Source organism: Lissotriton helveticus, chromosome 1_1 (genome assembly GCF_964261635.1).
Source record: "Lissotriton helveticus chromosome 1_1, aLisHel1.1, whole genome shotgun sequence".
NCBI classification, from domain to species: Eukaryota; Metazoa; Chordata; class Amphibia; order Caudata; family Salamandridae; genus Lissotriton; species Lissotriton helveticus.
In genome coordinates this window covers 1,708,800,486-1,708,822,565 of record NC_136057.1, presented here as the reverse complement: position 1 = coordinate 1,708,822,565, position 22,080 = coordinate 1,708,800,486, and the positions used below count along the sequence as shown (strand labels likewise).

The 22,080-nt window shown below is 42.8% G+C and overlaps 1 protein-coding gene across 1 annotated transcript in view; it reads left to right on the top strand.

The window, feature by feature from the left end:
- The window catches only part of MIP (major intrinsic protein of lens fiber), a 30,114-nt gene extending 8,336 nt beyond the window's left edge, over positions 1–21,778 (top strand). Inside the window, exons 2-4 of the mRNA XM_078689103.1 lie at positions 4,254–4,418; positions 10,655–10,735; positions 14,539–21,778. Of these exons, the coding sequence (XP_078545229.1) occupies positions 4,254–4,418; positions 10,655–10,735; positions 14,539–14,721 (429 nt within the window). The 3' untranslated portion in view covers positions 14,722–21,778. The remainder of the gene's footprint in view (positions 1–4,253; positions 4,419–10,654; positions 10,736–14,538) is intronic.
- The last annotated feature ends 302 nt before the right edge of the window (positions 21,779–22,080 follow it).

Sequence of the window (22,080 nt, the reverse complement as noted above, 5' to 3'; positions counted from 1 at the left end):
TATCAGGCTGTGACATTACTCGAGGAAGCTGTTATCAGACTGAGATATAACTCCAAGAATTTGGTGTCAGACAATGAAAGCACTTCAGGAAGCTGGTATTCAACTCTGACATCACTCTAGTAACCTTGTATCAGACTGTGATATCACTGCTGGAAGCTGGCACCAGTCAATAGCATCACTCCATGAAAGTGATACCAGATCGGGATATCACTCACGGAAACTGATATTGACTATTATATCACTCCCAGACTTTACATTTAACTATGACATCACTGCAAAAACCTGTTATCATAATATGACATTACTAGGCATCACTGTGGAAAGACATCCGCAGACCTTGACGTCATTTGGTCAAAGTCAAGTAGTTAATTCCAGGAATGAGACATAAGACTGTGACACATAGCCAAGCAAACAGGCAATTGAGGTCATATAGCAAATTCATTCTAAGCCCCTAACACCTCATAACATCTGTTGTCAGACTGTAACATCACAATGGAAACCAGATGTCAGTCTCTGACAGCACTCTAGAAACCAGATATCAGACGTTGATGTCAGTCCAGGAACCGGAAGCTAGATTGTAACATCACTCCAGAAACCACATATCATAGTTTGACATCACTCAGAGAACTTCTAAGTAGGCTGTGATGTTACTTCAGAAAGCAGATATCAAACTATGACATTATCCCCAGAACCTGCAGTTAGACTGTAAAATTACTAAAGAAACCGTATATTAGACTCTGACATCACTCCAGAAAAATAGATCTCAGACTCAATCCAGATATCAGCCTCTGGAGTGGCCCCAGGAACCAGATATCAGACATTGACATCACTTCAGATATCAGACTCTGACCCAGATATCAGACTCTGACATCACTCCAGAAAAATAGAGATCAGGCTCAGTCCAGATATCAGCCTCTGGAGTCGCCCCAGGAACCAGATATCAGACTTTGACATCACCCAGATATCAGACTTTGACATCACTCCAGATACCAGATATCAGACTCTGACCCAGATATCAGACTCTGAAATCACTCAAGAAAAACAGAGATCAGATTCAAGCCAGATATCAGATTCTGGAGTCACTCCATAAAGCAGATATCCAATTCTGACATCATTTCAGAAACCAGATATCAGACTTTGACATCACTCCAGGAACCTGTGGCTAGACTGTAGAATCACTTCAGAAACCAGACATTAAACCAACCATATTCTAGGAGTCTGTAGTTGGACTCGAACATCACTCCAGAAAGCATATATCAGACTCTTGACATCACCACAGAACCTGCAGTTAGACTGCAACGTAACTAAAGAAACCAGATATCAGACTCTGACATCACTCGAGAAAAATAGATATCAGAATCAAGCCAGATATCAGCCACTGGCGTCATCCCAGGAACCAGACATCAGACTCTGACATCATTCCAGGAACCTGTAGTTAGACTGTAACATCACTCCAGATGCCAGACAGTAAACGGAAATCAGATTTCAGGATTCTGTAGTTAGACTGGAACGTCACTCCAGAAACCACATATCATACTTTGACATCACTCAGAGAACATGTAACTAGAGTGCAAAGTTACTCTAGAAACCAGATATCAAACTATGACATAACCCCCAGGACCTGCAGTTAGACAGCAAAGTAACTAAGCAAACCATATAAAAGACTCTGATATCATCCAAGAAGCCAGATATCAGACACAAGCCAGATATTAGTCTCTGGCATCACCCCAGGAACCTTCAGTTAGACTGTAACAGCACACTAAAAATCATATATCAGACTCAGAGCAGACATAGGAATTTGACATCACTCCAGGAACCTGTAGTTAGACTGTAACCACACCAAAAACCATATATCAGACTCAGGGGGAGACATAGGACTTTGATATCACTCCAGGAACCTGTAGTTAGACTGTAACCACACCAAAAACCATATATCAGACTCAGGGGGAGACATAGGAATTTGACATCACTCCAGGAACCTGTAGTTAGACTGTAACCACACCAAAAACCATATATCAGACTCAGGGGGAGACATAGGACTTTGATATCACTCCAGGAACCTGTAGTTAGACTGTAACCACACCAAAAACCATATATCAGACTCAGGGGAGACATATGACGCTGACATCACTCCAGGAACCTGTTCTCAGAAAATGCCGTCACTCCTCGACCGCCATATCAGACAGTGATAGGACACTGCATCCGGCATCGGCTTTAGCCAGCACAGCCCTCTCTATCGAAATGTCGTTAATTATTTCTATGACAAAAACAAACTGTGTTTCACAGAAAATTATAAAAGCACCGTTAAAATCCGTCAGGAACGTACTAGAGAAAGTATTACATAAGGAACCTGAAATACTCGAGCCTCGCTCACTCTTGCACAAAGGACATGCCAACGTGCAGGGGTTTCTTCAGTAACAACAGTGCAAACAAGTACGAAAACCCTAGGAGCATGAAAACGGAACACATAAAAAAATGCAATTTCCACCTTTCATGGGGCACCAGACAGACCGGGAGGGACTCTTGGCATAAAACGGGCTGCTTTGTCAGGAGACGCCTGCTTGTTTGCAGCTGAAGCAAAGTAGCGCGACGCACAATTAGCGCGAGGCACACGTGGCGCGTGGCACACTTAGCACGAGGCACAACTGTTTGGCTCGTGGTCTCGTGACGACGTGTTGGGTTCCAGTTCTAGAATCGAATCTCCAGACCAATGACGTTGTACAACGGTTGGAGATTGGTTTCCGGTGCGTGCGGGCGGATGTGCGTAGGTGGGCCAGCTCTTTGTATGTATATGAATAAAAGAAGAATTAATGAACAGCAAGCTGCTCAGACAGGCTTATTGTGAGGCGGGGCGTGCCTAATACGGGGCGAACTAGCTGACGAAGGGCCGGATTTGACTACAGAACAAATGTGACAACAACAGCTGTGACACCGGGTGTCTGGTGCCCAGGGCCTGCATTGATTAGCTCCTAATACTGGGAGTATCCTTCCTCTAGGTGCGCTTGGTTTTGACAGGAGGAGATGGGACTGAGGCACAGGGAGATAAAGTGGTGTGTGCATGGTCGAACAATAAAGTCGGTCAGAGCTAGGAGTAGAACACAGGCAGCTCCACAGTCAATAACTTCAACATTAGGGCGCATCTCTTCTCCCAAACATAACAGCTCTCCCAGAGGTATTGGCGTGCCAAGAAAAGGCCCAGTTTCAGAACAGGCCAACCTGCCTCAAGCAATGGATTTGATAGTTAAAATGAGAAACTATAATGCCCTATTAATTATTTTTTCAAAGTAAATGTTTCATAAATAAATATGTCCATGTTTTTGATAGGAATGTGACTAGTTTTTAAAGTGTTTATGATAGATTTAAGTAGAAGTGTTGGTTTGTGGGTTGGATATTACAATTTAACTGCCATATTAATGGAAACATGTCCAATCATTCAAATTAAATAAAACATTAAAACAATTACACTGCTGTAGATGTATTGTTCTACCATGTGTACGTGTGCAGCATGATGTGTGCTTGGTTGTATAACGTATGCACACTCTTTTTTATCATGCCTGTCACTTAGTCTATCCTCCCATCTCTTCCAATTCCCTGTCCTCCTCTTCCTCCTCTGCTCTCCTTCCCTTCCCACACTCCTTCCTTTGCTTTTAATCATTTCTCTATTTTCTTCTCTGCCACCTACCTTGTGGGGTCTTTCTTAGAATGGCAAATACACTGTGGCTTGGGATTGTTGATGAATGGGATCATCCTGTACCAGCAGTGTAAAAATAATTCAAAAAATGAGGGTCACAGTTGTGTTACATCTTGCTTAGAATTCTGGCCCTTGAAGTTCAAGCCTTGTTGAATTTGTTTAACATGTTCCGCTCCCTCGTGTAGCTACACCAATAGGTGTTCATACCAGGTGTTGTTCACCCTGGTTATCAGCTAGGAAAAGGAGCCCTTGGATTGAAGGACACGTAATCATGTTTCAGGTGAGCCAGGGGTGTAACACAAAATAATGGGGCTTCTTGCAGAATGTGATGAGGGGACCCTGAGTCTCCCATATCTCATGGATATACATATGTTTTGGGCTCAATGTGGACTCCCTGATGGGTTGGGTGCCCCTTGAACGTTAGGCCCCCGCCCTGTGCTATAGGGGCTATGGGCCAGTGTTACATCCCGTAGAGTGAGAGCAACGCTGCCTAACAGCCTGTAAAGTCTCATTGCCTAATTTGAATTTTGCACCTATAACCTTCTCCTCCTCCTTTTTGTAGCTACACCCCGGAGTAAGCGTGGGCCAGGCCACCACAGTGGAGATCTTCCTCACCCTGCAGTTTGTTCTGTGCATCTTCGCCACCTACGATGAGCGCCGAAATGGACGGCTCGGCTCTGTCGCCCTCGCCATCGGATTTTCGGTCACTTTGGGGCATCTCTTTGGGGTAAGTGTGGTGATGGACCAATGCGGGGAGGAGCTTAAAGTTTTGTGTAACTTGATAGATGCATTTTATGTGGTATAAACAAACTTCTCTGGTGCCCGGAGAGACCTAGAACTGCCTATGCCCATACCTGACATTCAGTTAAAAAAAGTTAGATCATTGCGGCTCTCATAAAGATGGGTCTCGGACAGCTCTATGAGGCTTACGCACAGTGTTTATATCAAATATATACCTCTATTGTGAGTCACACAAACTTGTAATGAAAATGGAGTAGCCTGGAAGCCCTGGAGGAAGCCAGAAATACAATGTGACTGTCTGCCTTTCCAGAGTAAGTGTGGATAGTGAGTTTCATTCAGGTATTTGTGGTCCTCTCCTGAAGTTCACAAGATGTGGGCTGTGCGGTGTGCATTTTCCCTCTGGTGATGCTCCATTTGGAAGGACCGTGGTGTTTTCCAGCTGTGAGTCTGAACTGTGTTGTTAGGGACTGATTGTTCATTGTGTTGTAGGTTCGGACTTTACAGTCCTCCATCTCTCACCCATGTGAACCAGAAATATGTCAGAGTCCTTGTTGTACAGTGTTTTTGACTAGCTGATTTCTTGTGTGAGAATTGTTTCGTTTCGCAGCCTATGTATGCTGGTGTATCTCTATTCCAATGTTTCCATATCCCAATTTCTTCAAGTCTACCTGTACTTGTCTCTCGTGTTCTCGTGTTCCACGGACTTCCCTAAGCCCTTTTCGCTCTGTCTCTGCTTCTTTCCTGATCTTCTGCAAGACTTTCCCTTTATCTGGGCCTTCTTGTCCTGGAGTCTCACTGCTCTTGTTCATCCTCACTCCAAATTACCACACCTATCCTGCCAGAGAAAGTTGATCTCACTCTGTATACTCACTTGGTATATTATGGGGCTGGTATGAACGCATTTTCCAGATCTGCTTTTAGCTCTCGGTCCACCACTGTAGTGGAGCACTCCACAAACTGTCCCCATAATACCCAAGTCACCGCACAACGTAGGCATACAACAAGCAGCGGGGAAGTTTGGTGAGAAGGTATTAAGCTCAATTTGAGCCACAATCCGTGTGCATCATAAACTTTTCCCTTTCTCTGATAGTCATAGGCACAATTTTCATGCCTTACCAATATTTATAAATTGCCATTTCCTTCTGCTCCTTTCTCCATGCTTTCCTTTTCTCGTGTTCCCTTGCTGCTGATGATTCTCCATGTTCCCATGTCTCTTTGATGTCTAATCTTCTTGCTCTCTAATCCCCACGTCACCCTACTAGTGTCTGTCTATGACTCCAGGACTCCCAAAACAGGATCTTCACCCTCACTGACGCTAAACCCCATGCCTTCCTGACCATGCACCTGATAGTTCTTGTACCTCCAAGTTCCTGCACTCCATTTCCTCTAAGCCCCAGCTTTTGGTTACTCTCTGTTTCAATGTCTTCAGGTTTGGTGGCCACGCATTTCCCTGGAACACTAAGTTAATGGGCTGAATGCTTACAAATGTCTCAGCCATTGGCAATTGTTTGGAGCAGTATTCCAGTCCATCGTTTTGTTGTCCACGCTTCCACTCCAGACAAGAACTGGCCATAGGGAATCAGACTTGGGCCTGCTCGAATAGGAACAGTCCAGCTGAACCACCAGGCAGCGTACTCTCTAGAGGGTAACAAAACCTACCCTAGACCGGTTTTAGCCTTGTAGGGCTTCTTGAGCAAGATGCAGCTTGAGTCATGTGGCACTGTGAGACCCAAGTAAAACAACATCTCCATAGCCGGAGTTTTCGTAGTCCAGTGACTTCCCAGTCCATTGCCTCACTGTTTATGTTCCATGCATCTCAGCCTCATATTGATGTTATTGAGTTTAGGAGGTGAACGTGTTCTTTTGGTACCTGTACGTAGCTGTGCAAGTGTGGTTAGGTGTCACTAACTATTATAGGTGTGATCACCTCATAGTGCCATTTAAAAGGTCTTTCTGGAGACTAGGGGTTCCTGCACGGAGCATAGATAGAAATGGAGTAAAAATGAGCAATGTTCTCTTCCATAATTGGGAATCGTGTTTCTCAGGTTTATTTTTTGCAGTCTTGCTACAGACAGCTACAGCTGTCCGTCAGGGAGACTGCATTGTACACCACACTCCACAGATCCAATCCTTGTTCAAGATAAGATGGCTTTGGTCCTTGCCTTGTTCCTGTTTGTTTCTTCCCTCTCTTTCTGTGCTTTACCCACCTGCAGGAGCTTTTTGTTTCCGCCTTCAATAAATTCATCACTTGTACAAACAGATCCTCATTTAAACGAGTTTGCTGCCTCTCAATGCATCATAGTGGTTGCTAGAAAAACTGCTGCAGAATTGCGGAAGATTTAACAACCTCGATCTTGACAGACATTGAAGACTACAACAACATCGATCCATGCAGACATTGATGACTACTTTAAACAAGCATTGGTAATGGCAATCGGTCTCACTTGCATGTAAAGGTAAGCGAGACTGACTGGCATTGCCTATGCGTGTTTCTTTCAGAAAGGCCTGGTGTTTCGGTAGGTATCACTTTATCGTAGTTGCTGAATGGGCTAGTATGCTGACAACTTTTCATGAAAGAGTTTTCGTCTTAGTTCTGGTGTGCTCTATGCTTGATTCTGAGGGTCTTGAAAATCACTTTGGACAACTGTCTAGTGTAAGGTTCGTCAGACAGGGGAAACACCGTCCCCAGGTCAAATGTGGAGTACATTCTGGCTGCTACATTTTTGTCTTTAAAGGTCAAAGGCCTCAGTATTCATTTGCATACTTTAGGCATGTCACAGTCTGGCTTAGTGTGGAGATGGGAGAAGCAATTTAAAATACTTTATTGATGTCTAGCTCAAGAGTGAGATCTAAATCCAATGTCATGTCAAGCTTTCTATCTGTTCAACTTGTTAGCCACAGAAAGGGGCTATAGAGTGGTCCCTGCTAGGCCATCATGTTTGACAATGAGATATATTCTAGTTTGAGGTGGTTTCTTATCATGCAGTGACAGACTCTGTGGTGACAGTGTGGGAGAGTGGGGATATTAGAATGTGGTGATTTGTTTACCCTGATAATGATCTGTTTGCCATTGGACTGAGTGATTGTGGCATTTATATGGAATTAAGTAAAGTAAATGTATACTTACCTTCTCAATATTTTGGTCCTCTATATTTTGCCCCGACAGCTCAGATGACCGTCTTGAGGTACCGACGGACAGAGCGGTGCCTCGTTTCCCCTGAGCTGTTGCCAGGTGGGGTGAGGTAGTCTCCTTATAAACTCGAGATATCTCAAGGTATCCGAGTATCTTTGAGGAAGGATTGTACACACTACAAATCAGGTGACCCGGTTGTATAGTTTCCAACCGTTTCATGGTGTACTTGTATATATAAAACATTTTTTTACACTTTTGTAACTTCCCATTATGCAGTAGCAAAATAATTTTGTTCTGTTTTTGTGGGTCCTGACGGAGGCACTGGGCGAATTGTTGTCCGTATGTGCTGAAACATGTTGACCGCTTAATTATTATAGACAGCTATTTGTTGAAACTGTCTTTTGCACTGTTTTTAGTTTGAGTTACGGTGGACAAAAATAAATATTGGGTCCACCGTGGTTCAATTTTAATCTCACACTTCACTGTTGCACTGCATTCATTTCCCACACACTCTTCTGCTCACATCTGGTACATTGGATAGATATATTCCCTTTGATATGAAAACATCCTCGGGCTCCTCCACCATTATGATGAAGTTGTAGCCCTTAGAGTCACTAGGTTGACTTTCAGAGGAGACCCAGATGATGAAGCATGTCACCAGGTTGGTGACTGATGGGAATCCGGAAAAATATTGAATATTTCTACTTTTTTCGGCAGTAAAGCTTCTCAGATGAAGGTTCAATGTTCTCTAGTATTGTTTAGACCCTGGGGTATTTTTGGTTTGTTGAGCCTCTATATTTTGCCCCACATTATTATTACAGGACGAAATTTTGGAGATGATATTGTGGTGGAATATCCTTCCATAATTCAAACCTATTCCAAATGAACTCAGACAAATTGGCTCCTGGTATGATTATTTGTCTGAGCAAAGACACTTGGATATTGATTTACCCAAATGCCAAAGGTAACGGAAGTGACACCCACCGCCTTTGACCCTTGATGATATCTCATTGTTGACCCTTTGACCCTACACTACTTGACATCCTGCTATTTACTGCTCAGGGACGCAAGTATCGATAGTGCAGCAGGTGCATTAGAACCAAGGCCCAGGAATGCAAGCGGCCCTCTGCCTCCCAGTTATAGGTGTATGGGGGCCCATGTTCCTGTGATATTTGCTTGGTCATGGCACTCTTCCTCTGCCACTGCTGATGGATTAGGAGAAGGACATGTAGGTGAAACTGTGAAAAGAACACATGTTTAAGTCCTGTTAAGTTTATTTCGCTGCTTTCATGCCTCTTTGGCAAGGGTTCAAAAGTTCAATCCATGGTAGCACCTTCTGCCTATGAATACCTCTGACTGACGTCAAAAGCATGCAGATTTAGGGCCAGATGTAGGTCGCCAATTACCGGTCGGTAACGGCCGATTTCGGCCGTTACCGACCGGTAATTGGTTTTCGAGATGTAGGGGCCAATATTTTACAGATTCGGTAAATTTACCGAAACGGTAAATTTATCGAATCTGTAAAATACCGAATCGGTAAATTTACCGATTCGGTAAAACCCAGATGTAGGTAGCACTGTTTACGGTGCTACAGGCCTTCAGAATTCGGTATTTTACCACCCAATCCAATTGGGTGGTAAAATACCGAATTCAGGTGTGCATGCACATCTGTGCATGCACACCTGTGCCATGTGTGCCACATGGCACACATGCCTGTATTTGGGGTGCTAGAGGGTGTCAAAGTGACACCCCCTACACCCTTGCTGAAATCGGTATTTACCGAATCTGTAAATACCGATTCGTTAATGCCCATTGATTCCTATGGGCTTCAATGCCCATAGGAATCAATGGGCATTACCGAATTCTCTATTTACAGAATCGGTAAATACCGAATCTTAACGATTCGGTATTTACCGATTCTGAAATACCTACATCTCCCCCCTCTATTTTACCACTTCTTAAATACCGAATCGGTATGATTCGGTATTTAAGAAGTGGTAAAATAAAATTACCTACATCTGGCCCTTAATCAGGTGTACGCAGGGCACTGGGCAAGTAGAACATTCTTTGTGCAAATCGCTTAGCTGGCACCAAAACTGAAAATACCAAGGGCCAGATGTAGGAGCCCTAATACCGATCGCAAACGGCCGATTTTGGCCGTTTCCGACCGGTATTAGGGTTTTCAGATGTAGGGCATGCATTTACAGAATCGGTATTTTACCGATTCTGTATTTACCGAATCGGTAAATACAGACTCGGTAAAATACCGATTCTGTAAATGCAGATGTAGCTGGCACATGTCAGAGTGCCACAGGGCTTTAAGAATCGGTATTTTACCACCCAATCCAATTGGGTGGTAAAATACCGAATCCAGGTGTGCATGCACATGTGTGCATGCACACCTAGCCATGTGACAGACAGACATGCCCTTAGGGCATGTCTGTGTGCCACATGGCAAACATGCCCGTCTTTGGGGTGCTAGAGGGTGTCAAAGTGACACCCCCTGCACCCTTGCTAAAATCGGTATTTACCGAATCTTTAATTACAGATTCGGTATTGCCCATTGATTCCTATGGGCTTCAGGGCCCATAGGATTCAATGGGCAATACCGATTCGGTATTTACAGAATCGGTAAATACCGAATCTTAACGATTCGGTATTTACAGAATCTGAAATACCTACATCTCCCTCCCTCTATTTTACCACTTCTTAAATACCGAATCGGTATGATTCGGTATTTAAGAAGTGGTAAAATAAAATTACCTACATCTGGCCCTAGATCTCTAGATCTGGAGATGTAACCACAGACCACTGCCTCTGGAAGGCAGTTATTGCTGACGCAAACTACCATCAACTGTACTTGCCTTTCAGTGGCACTATCAGCTATTACATTTAACAAATCAGTGTATCCCGGAAGTTGTAGCTTTGCTTCCCTTTAAGTGAACCAATGTAATTAGCACACATGACATCAGTGGTTTGTGAAAGCCAATCCCAGCACTGTAAAGGGTAGTGTCTCAGAGACATGGAACCATCAATCACTCCACCATGGATGCCTCCAAATGAGCTCACCATGTCTGTCTTCGTTTCAGATATACTACACTGGAGCTGGAATGAATCCTGCGCGGTCCTTCGCCCCCGCCGTGCTCATCAGAAACTTCCACAACCACTGGGTAAGAGGCAAAGACGAAACCCTGGGCCAGGGAGGCCTACGACATCTAAAGACAGAAAGAGTTGGAGACGGAATCTAGAGACAGAGAAAAAGAGATGAAACCTAGAGCCAGAGAAAATGGGATGGAATCTGGAGACAAAAAAGGGATGAAATCTAGAGACTGCGAGAAAGAGATGAAACCTAGAGCCAGAGAGAAAGGGATGGAATATAGAGACAGATTGAAAGGGATGGAATCTAGAAACTTAGAGAAAGGTATGGAATATAGAGACAGATAAAAAAGGGATTACATCTGTAGACAGAGAGAAAGGGATGGAATCTAGAGACAGAGAGAAATGGATGGAATCTAGAAACAGAGAGAAAGAGATGGAATCTAGAGACAGAGAGAACAGGATGGATTCTAGAGATAGTGAAAAGGGATGGAAGACAGAGAGAAAGTGATGAAACCTAGAGCCAGAGAGAAAGGTATGGAATCTAGAGACAGATAGAAAGGGATGAAATATAGAGACAGTGAGAAAGGGATGGAATATAGAGAAAGAGAGAAAGGGATGGAATATAGAGAAAGAGAAAGGGATGGAATATAGAGAAAGAGAACAAGATTAGATCTAGGGAAAGAGATGGAATCTAGAAACAAAGAGGAATAGATGGAATCTAGAGATAGAGAGAAAGAGATGGAACCTAGAGAGAATGGAAAAGAATCTACAGACAGGGACAAAGAGTTAAAATCTAGAGACAGAGAGAAAAGGATGGAATCTACAGACAGAGAGAAAGAGATGGAATCTAGGGACAGAGAGAAAGGGATGGAATATAGAGATAAAGAGAAAGGGATGGAGCCAGAGAGAAATTAATGGAATCTAGAGACAGCGGGGAAGCAATGAAATCTAGAGACAGATCACAAGATTCAATGTAGAGAAAGAGATGGAAGCTTGAAACAGAGAGGAAAAGATCGAATCTAGAGACAGAGAGAAAGGGATTGAATCTAGAGACAGAGCACAAGATTCAATTTAGAGAAAGAGATGGAATCTAGAACAGAGAGGAAAAGATGGAATCTAGAGCCAGAGAGAAAGGGATGCAATATAGAGACAGAGAAAGGGATAGAATCTAGAGACAGAGAGAAAGAGATGGATTCTAGGGACAGATAGAAAGGGATGGAATCTACAGATAAAGAGAACGGGATGGGATATATAGACAGAGAGAAAGGGATGTATTCTAGAGACAGTTAAAAAGGGATGGAAGACAGAGAGAAAGTGATGAAACCTAGAGCCAGAGAGAAAGGGATGAAATATAAACTCAGCGAGAAATGGATGGAATATAGAGGCAGAGAACAAGAATACATCTAGAGAAAGAGATGGATTCTAGAGACAAAGAGGAAAAGATGGAACCTAGAGACAGAGAAGAAGAGACGTTTCCCTTTCAGCACTACACGTGCTGCTCCGGGTTAAGTGCAGTGTATATTACTATATTTCCTGTTGCTAACTGATTCTAGCCGTTCTCATTTTAAACAAAGGCTTTGACGTATTCTAATGTAGGTGTTCTTTCTAGCCATACAGTTTGCTTTAATAGGCCTCGACATTAGTAAAAGGCTCGTAGCTCTTAGGCCTCACTTCCACTCGAGACTTCCCTACCACTCGTTTGATCGTACTTACAGCTGTGCCACAATCGACACTCATGCACCCCAGGAAGAAAGGGAAGTGTCCTCGAGCTTCTGGTGCAACGCTTTCAGTGCTGAATAGGTAAAATAATAAGTGCCAGGGCCCAAAGTTTGACTCGGAAGCCCACAGACAGCACTTTTGCAGGTTCTTTTTCATACTTTCTTTCTGACTTTGTGAATATTTTCCTTCTTCTCCTTTCATTCCTTCCTTTTGTGTTTGTCTCTCGCTCTGGATCAAAGCCTGTTGAGAAAAAATAAAGGCCGGTCCTCAAAAATGCATACCAATGGGCCCCACCAGCTCAAATTAAGCACTGATGCCTTCCTCGCACATTCTTGGTGTCATAATAGTCACTGGCCATTTAAAGGGAAGCAGCTTTACCCTCTTTGAGAATGAAATGGGACTATGTGTATTCCAAAGAGAGGGGTTATCTTGGTACCTACAGGTAATCTTCATTACATCAAGTGCCAGTCTTTCTTGTCACAGCCCTGCATTTGGCCCACCAAAGGTCCTCCGTTAACACACCAGTGGCAGCTCCTCTATGGGGGCGTTTGGGCGCCGCGGGGCCCACAAGCAAATCCATTTGACCTACTTCGCTAAGCAGGCGAATGGCCTCAAGAACTCGCACGTCTTCCATGATAACCACCTCAGCAATACTGAAACGCAGCAAAAGACCGCAAAAACTCGCAACGATGAGCATAAACACCGCAAAGCCGGATCAAAAAATCTGCCTATAGCGCTCCCAGCCACCAGGTCACCAGAACCTAAAATGGTGGCTGGGCAAGCGCAACACTACACTAAATAGCCTTGGGCTGTTTTTCGAAATTGGGCTGCCTTTGGGCTACTCCCATGGCAGCCCAAGCCACAAAATGGCTGCTCCCGACTAGCCTCCTCCCAATCTGCCCGGGGGCAGACCTCGCGATGCTCAGCTGCCCCTCAAATCCCCCTTTCGACTGTGTGCGCCATTCCCTTGCCTCCTAGCTAGTGCTGCAATGCAAACGTCTTAATATATACACATGCACATCAGGACTAGTTCTAGTGGGGGACCAGAAGAGCCACCCTCCCAACCCCAAGATATTCCTGGTCCCCCCCAAGGACATTTCACAAGAGGAAATGCTTCTGTTTGTTTGTTTGTGTTTTTAAAAAAAATGCTTCACAAGGTCCTAAGGCACTCCCGTTATAACAAAAGATTCAAATAATAGTAAGAATCGGTTCGGCCCTGAAGAAACCTGGATGACCCATAGGGCTGAGCTTAAACCGGCTGAAACATGTTGACCAGTTGATATGGGGGCTGATAATTACTCCATGTACATCCTCTGTTTTTAAACCGCCAAAGGTTCCCCAGGAGTAAAAGTTGATACCACCTGAGGGCTATTTTAACTCATTGCCAGATCCCGCGAGAACACACCGTATTTACACCGACATGCACCCTCCAAAAGTGAAGTACAACCCCCCCAGCAATCTTAGATGTACGTAGTGAGGACTCGATGATGAAGCAGGCCACACATTTGTGTAGGTGAGAGTCCCTTTAAAAAATAAGGTTTATTTTCTACTGTTGGATTGGAAATACATCCTGCGAGAGTCCATCGTGGGAGGCATCCTCTCAGTTATATGATCTGTTCTAGGGGACGTTGAGGTGGCACCCAGTAATCTTCTCCCTCCATTTGTTTAAGAAGCATGAAGACTGATATGCAACTACCTACCGAGTCCACACTTAGCTCTGCAAGTGTACCTCAATCATACCTTGCTCCACCTGTTGCTATTGGAATAAAGGAACAACACAAGCAGCTCGGTCAATGTCACTGCATCCTGACCTGCTGCAACCTCTGTTGTTGTAGGGCTGGGATGCACCACCCAGCTATGCCAGTGGCCCTCAGATCTAACCTGAGGCACCCACACTCATCAGCACACAGTCACATCTTGAGAATGTTGTTTGCGATTATAAAAGTTGATTCAAAAGACCCAAATATGATCTTGGAAACGACCAGTCTCTGTCTAGTGTTTTAATGTGGCATTTGTAGAGCACAAACGTAGCCCTAAGTTAAGGTTCACCAACTCACTGTCTGGTAAAAAGCCTTAAAAGTTCCTGGCACAAGGGTTGGGCAAAGGAGACCAGACTGTCCACTTCTAACTCTGTTTCTCACTCTATCCCTTACAGATATACTGGGTTGGCCCCATCATCGGAGGCGCTTTGGGAGGCATCATCTACGACTTTATCCTCTTCCCTAGGATGAGGGGGCTATCGGAGAGACTTTCCATTTTAAAAGGAGCCCGGCCAGCCGATCCAGACCCACAGGAAGCCACGGGCGAACCTATTGAGCTGAAAACACAGTCCCTTTAAGGACAACAAAGAAGACACTCGTCCCTTGACCTAGTCACCTACCCACTCACTCATGCGTTCATCTAACCAGGCAGCTGCTCCGCCACCCTTCTTCCTGCTTCTCTCTGGTTCCTTCCTGAACTACGAACCCAAGAGCGGAATCACTTCCTCTGGAATATGGGGAAATCCCTTGGGACTTTAATTTTGCTTACAAGATGTGGGCATTGTGTTTCTGAAGAAGTCAACCAACATTGTGTGTGCTTGAGCTGCCCAACAACTTGCGTGGACAAACAGGGGGCATGGTAAAGCAAATCAGGCCTATATCACCATAGGGTCAGGCAGCTCCTCAACAGTGGCAGAATGTAGCTCTGTGTATTACTCATCTGCCAACCTTTAGTTAGGTATTTTGAAGGCCCACCCCTATCCAACATGACCCTAAAGTAAAGGACGCACCCAACACATATGATGACATGACGAGGGCTGGAATAAAATTACGCTCCACCGGCTCCACAAAATCCACACCCAAAGTCTCCTTTCCAGTGATGCATTTTGCAAGGTTTCGTATTCGTGCCACCTCACATGCCTGAAATACATCAATAGTTAATGTTATAAGTGAAAAAGACTTTTTTGTTGCTCATCACGCTTCCACCTGCGTGAGGCTGAATGGCACTGATCCATACAGTCTGCATAATTGACACGTGAATTTAAATCTTGTTTAATTTAAATGGGAACCTAACGCTGGAGTTTTGTTTACATTTTTATCCTCTATGTTTATACCTCTCCTGCCTACTTTTTTGCAGCATAGGTTTCCCAGAGTGAAGTTTATCTTACCTCCCTGAGTTTGCATTTGTGGCTAGACATTTCAGCTAAATTCAAGTTTTGAAGGTCTCTGTTCCCAGAAGTTCCAGATCGCCGTTACCGGTTTTGTGTCTTTACGGTTATTATCTAAGCCTGTGGACTTGTTCGAACAATCGAGAGCTCCAGGGCCTCACTTTCCACCATGCTTTTCGGTGAATGAATATTAACAGACATTAGCCAACACATCCATGGAGGCATAGAAGAAGATGTTTTTCACATGACTGGCCTTACTTTGATGGCATCATGGTCTACTTTACGGCCTGAACTGGTCACACATTTCTGATGAGATCACAGTATGTCTTCAATGTTCAACAAGTCTCAGGATGATGGCATCATAATCTGTCTTCATTGCAGAACTGATCACTCAATAATATCACCCTAGTTTTGAGGTTGAACGGGTCACTCATTGACGACAGCACAGTCTATCTTCCTGGATCACATGTCCACGATAGTTATAGTTTAGTATTTGTGGTGGTTGTATACAAACCTGTAACGACCTGTCTTCGTAGTGATGACCTCATAGCCACCACTCGTGGATGACCTGGCCACAATATTTTAGTATTATATTTTGTCTGTTTTGTTGCTGTGGTGGAAGTAACCACGCACTGTGATAACATTACTGTCTGTCATTCTGGATAAGGCAGAAGTGATGAGAGGTTGATGGTATTTTGGTCTTTTTTCCTGCCTGAAATGGTCAGACAGTAATGGTTTCAAAGTCTGAGTTTGTTTCTGGTAGTCTGTCTTCCTGTATGAACTTCTCGCAATGTGTTGACACATTTGTGTCTCTTCTTGCCTAAATGAGTCATACAGTCATAACAGCCTGTCTCTATGGCAGTGCTACTGACAGTGTGAAGCTTCTATTGTTTTTCCTCCTTTCTGAACTAGTCACAAAGCAATGACATCATCATCACTTTTCCTTTCTGAATCATTCGCACAGTGATGACACCATAGTTTGTCTCCTGGCAGAACTGGTCACACATGGATGGCTTTTTAGCATGTATTTTTACTGGGCTGATAACACAATATTTACACCGTAGTCATTCATACGTGCTTGACTGGCCACACTGTAATGACACAATACATTGTTTTCCTAGCAGAGCTAGGAGAACAGCTATGGAATCATGGTCTAAAGTCTGCATGGCTCAGCTAGCCACAGAGTGATGATGACTACAGTCTGTCCTGAAATCTAAACTAGCAGCATAATGATGACGTCGCAGGTTTTCCTTGTGGAAAACCTTGCTGCATTTTAAGGACATCACAGCCTGCCTTTCTGGTCGAAATGTCAGATCATGCTGAGATATGTAATTCAGCTCATTCCTTGCGCTACCTTTATCTCCAAATGTCTCATTCAGGGACGCTGAAAAATTTTTATGACCTTAGAGAAGGGGTAATTCACCTTGGTTCTTGCCAGTACTCCTACATTTTGCCCACATGCTTGTGAATGTCAGTGTCCCTGGTTGTCGCAGGTGAGTCTTCAGGTTTGGCGTTAAATGGCGAGCCACTCGTAGGAGATGTCTTGGCTACAAAGTGAGCTGATGTGCTGATATTGAGTGGATGTCCTGTCTCATGAAAATATTTCCAACCCATGTTATTACTAGAATACTTTATTTGCTGTGTGTGGAACAAAGAGGATTTTTTTATTTTATTTAAAAACAAAACAAATGAACAAAAAAATACTCAAGAAAGAGCTGCTGAAATTCTTGGGGAAGGACCCTTTCAGCGGTCAATTTCTCATTTTCTCCAAGGCTGTAAAGAAATTATTTAGTTTGTACTATTCAATTGATTTTTTTTAAATGGCCAGTGAACGATGATGATTGACTCCAGACAGCCCGAACGCCAAGGACTGTTTGGGGCTCACTACTTCATGCTGCTTATAAGGGTCCCTTGATTTACTGGGCGGCCATTGAGTTCTCTCAACAGGAGAGAGTCCCTCGATTTAGGCTTGTGTGTGCCCTGTCATATGATGGTCAGATGAAACGCTATTTGAAAATCAGATTTGTTTACAATAGGTTTCAACGGGGTCAAAATGGCTGAAAAAGAACCAGCATACTTCTGCCGTCAGTCACCGCAAGCAGGTGACAAATCGGTTCTGATTAAGATGGATTGCTCTGTGATCAACAGTAGCTTTGTTATTTAACTTAGAGATCGAAACCACTGTACATCCCTTCCCAATGACACACATTTCGACAAAGAATTAATTCCTGCCCAAATATGACATGGGAGGTCTCACAAACCATGGGATATTGAGGAGGGGGTGGGGGTAGGAACAATTCTTGGGACAGACAGCAATGGTTAAAATGTGCAGCTTCTTACAATGTACCAGTTTTACCAGGGTACCCTTTATTTTATATTTTTTTGTAAAGTGTAGTGAATACCCCATTCTTCATTTTAAACCTTCCAGTCTCTGTAATACTTTGGCCATTTTGTGGGCCCGGTTTTACTGATGATGGCATCCCAATTGATGGCTGCCATGCTGCATCAATAATTAGCTTATAGAGGTGGGAAGTATCTTGTATATGTAAGCAAAAAGTACTATACCACGACAGATAGGACATTCATCACGTTTGTGACAGAGTACCATGTTTCCCATACTCTAAATAAGGTCCATACTTTACAAAATATCGATCTTACATAAACATCTCCCTGCAAACAAGTAATCCTACTATCAAGCACTGCCCCCAGAATGCTAGGACTGGAATTAGAGTAGTAAATTAACCCAGCGCTAAAACATGCAGGGGGGACGTTTGGTTGGATTTGGACATTAAATGCACTGAAACAATTTTTGTAGAAAGATATTTATTTAAGATTTTAGTGCTCTAGATCTTGCAGCCTATGTTTTTGCAAAATATGTCTTTGCATTCTGTCTTTTTGGATCTAGCATATAAAATCAGCTGATGACTATAACTGTGAATTCATCAGCAAAACCAGGCTCACAAAATAGTCATCACCTTACAAGCCCTGAAAGATCTAAAACCCAAGTAGAAGCATTAGAATAGATTTGAAACAAAGTCCAAAATCACGTTCAACTGTGGGAAACAGACATCAAAAGGTGCTGTGCAAAAATGTATATTTCTGTAAATTTTTTGACCCCTTTAAGGGTGGTCTTCGCTGTGGGAGTGGGTCATCTTTTAGTTCTGCAAAAGAAAGGCCAAGAAGGTCCTACCATAACATGTGGAACGAATAATGTGTTGCTTGTGTTGAGAGAACTAAGAACCTTTCAAGTGTCACAATTTCTCTGTCTGGACTATAGACCAGAGGAGACGCCATACTTTTATCCTGGCTAATCTGGTTAGCTATTGCAATGTAAGGCAAAGCAGAAAAACATGTAGGTGCCACACTAAGAAAACACAAGTATTTCAAGCGCCAAGTAGCAAGATACAATTCCTTTTATACATTTAATTTCTTTCTCAAACATAAACTCATAGATACTAACATGAGAAATACTGCCTGACAATAAGATCCAGCACAGAATTAAGTGTTTTCTCATGGCAAAGTTACACAAGCATGAAGACCCCTCAAATGTTGGGTTGACATTGACAGACAATTTTCGCCATTCTCAGCTGTACATGATATTTGAGAAAGAAAGACATGGGAAATTGGATACCCTTTTATGTGTGGCTTCTATATGTATTTTATGTTTCTGAAGACCGATAATCTCCTCCACGTGCATGTGGGACAAACCCATTCTTGCATGTTTGAATAGTGCCAATGCATTTCTATCTGAACATGTCATACATGCATAGGTAGGACACATTTATTTTACATTTACATGCAGGGCCAATGTAACTGTGCATGTAAGCCAAGAACAATGTCTTACTTGAAAATGTTAGCACACTTATTTCTTATCTAGAATTCTATGAACCAAAAAATCTGGTACATGTTGGACTAAGACATAATTGGATACTTAGGTAGTACGAACTTCATCTTACTTTTAGGGGATGGTATGAGACTTTCCTATCTGTGGGGCCAATGGAGCAAACATGTTTATTTATTAAGTTATAGTTAGGAACTTTATACCCGTTGAGACAGGCATTGGTATTCCTGAGATGTACAGATAAACCACACCCGTACATATAGACACAAGAAAACCTGAGCTGCAGAGGTAGGGCTAATAACTTCTCAGGGAGAACCAAAACAATCTTATCTGAACACAGATTCAGAAACATCTAATACACATCTTTAAGTGCACATAACACCTTGTCTGTACAGGCGGAACCAGAAATGATTTACTTTTTCAAGAAGGGCTAAGATCTTCATGTTACGAGTAGCAGCAAAAACGCCTTACTTGTACAGGTAGTACCAAGAACTTCATACCATTCTTTTTGTGACCAAGAACATTTTACCTGCTTATATGAGGTCAAAAATGTCTTACATGCACAGGCAGTGCTAATACTCTATTATCTAGAAAAGCAGGCTCAGCAACATTATATCTTTGAAGGTACAACCAAGAGGTTCTACCTTACAGGTAGAACCTCGAACGTCTTATCTGTATTGTTGTGGTCAAGAACCTTTACATATGCAAGTAAATCCAATAACTTTTTACTTGCACAATTAGGGTTAGGAGTGTCTAAACTATATACATATGGACATGGTTAGAGAATATCATTGGCTAAATGTTCACTGACAAAAATACTTTGTCTAAAAAATCGTTCACAAAAATATTGCCACATTTGATTTATATAAGAAAATCTATACCTGATAGAGCTATAATCTTGTAAATGTTATGTAGACCACGATATTTGTAGCAGATGTTATTTTTTTTTACCGGAATGTCGACATACAACCAAAAATAGTACAAATACCTTCTTACCCAGGCAGAAAGACTTGTAACTTTTCCACCATTGTGGTTTAGAAATTAACATCTGACTGGCTGTACAAGAAGAGCGAAAATCTCTCAAAAGCTGTGGAAAGCTGGGTGATTTTCACATGCACGGATAGATCCTAGAACATCCTATCTTTGCAGGTAGCACTCAAAATGCCTTCTCTCAACAGGTGAGGCAAGGGCTCTCTTTCTTGTGCAGAGAGGGTAAAATAGTCTTTCTTGTTCAAGTAGGGATACGAATAGCTTTCCCTTATAGGTAGGTCATGTGGCATTTTAATTCGGTGGTATGACCAAGAATACCAACGTCTAAGGACTTCTCTTACCTGTGCAAGTAGCCACAGAACTCCCTACCAATATAGTCAAAGACAAAGTATGTGACCTGTATATGTAGGACTAAGTACCCTTTCCCCGTACAATTACGTTCAACTATGTCTAACCTATTCCGTAAAAGATAAGCACATATTATCTATACAGGTAAAGCCATGAACCTCATATCAGTAAGTCCAACTATTTCTTAGCTGTACATATAGGTACAATAACCTCTCAAATGAATAGGTAGGTTCAAAAAGTTTTTCACGTGTATTGGAAGGGCTAATAACCTCCTCTGTTTCAGATTAGCCAAGGACTTCTCTGCTTTACAGGTAGACAGAAGAACATTTTGCCTGTACAAGTGGAGCTAAAAATGGCGTGCACTCTAAATATTGAAACCACAATATCGATGGGACACAATATCGAGGACAGAATAATAACGATAAAATATAGACAGATAACTAAGTCTAGATTTTCTATACCTAACTCCAAATATATGTGCCTACACTGTACATATATCTTCAAGGCACATAGATGTGGAGTTACAAATAGTAAATCTATACTGCCCTATATGCATTTACCTTTCGATATTTTGCCCCTCGTCATTCTCTCCTCCATATTCTTTACCATTATATTGTTGGTGTCGATATTCATTAATACACCCATCAAAAATGTCTCCTCTGTTCCCATCCCATCAGGATCTTTACACTTCTCCATGTAGGACCAGTAATAACCTACGAGTAAAGGTGGAGTCAAGAAGCCCTGACCTTCTCAACCATTTATAATTCTGCCTCATGTTTAGCTACTTGGGCCTAGCAAGGGCTATCTTCTTCGATGTGCTCAGTTTACTCAATAAAACGCTGCTGTTGGTCAAGTTGTAAGCAGCCTCCATCTCTAGGAATGCTATTCTTTCTCAGACATTTTTGCCATCACGTTGGGAAACATGAAGGGGGACCATCAGGGTCACTCGTGGATAAAGTTACTGTTATTAACAGATAAAAACATATTTAAATAAGTCGTGGATTTTTGTGATTAAACATTTTTCTGCTCGGATCTACGCTGACAAAATAAAAAGTGTAAAGATGTAAATATTGTGGATCTGAGTTGTGTCGTGTGTTCTTCTCTGCTTGAACCTTGGGCATTGGTGTAAAAACACATGGACAAAGGGTTTATTGGGTGTGTATGCACATATGTAAGCCCTTTGTTGCATTAGCTTCCAGGTGTATAATTAAGGCATGACGTGATACCTCACTTGTGTGCCTCCTAGGGTTGTGAAATAACATTCATTGCCTTGAGTTGTTTCTAGGACCATTCATTTACTGCATAACACCTACATCCCTAGTCACTAGGCCTCATGATACAGCACTGTGGTGCAACACACATCTAAATCA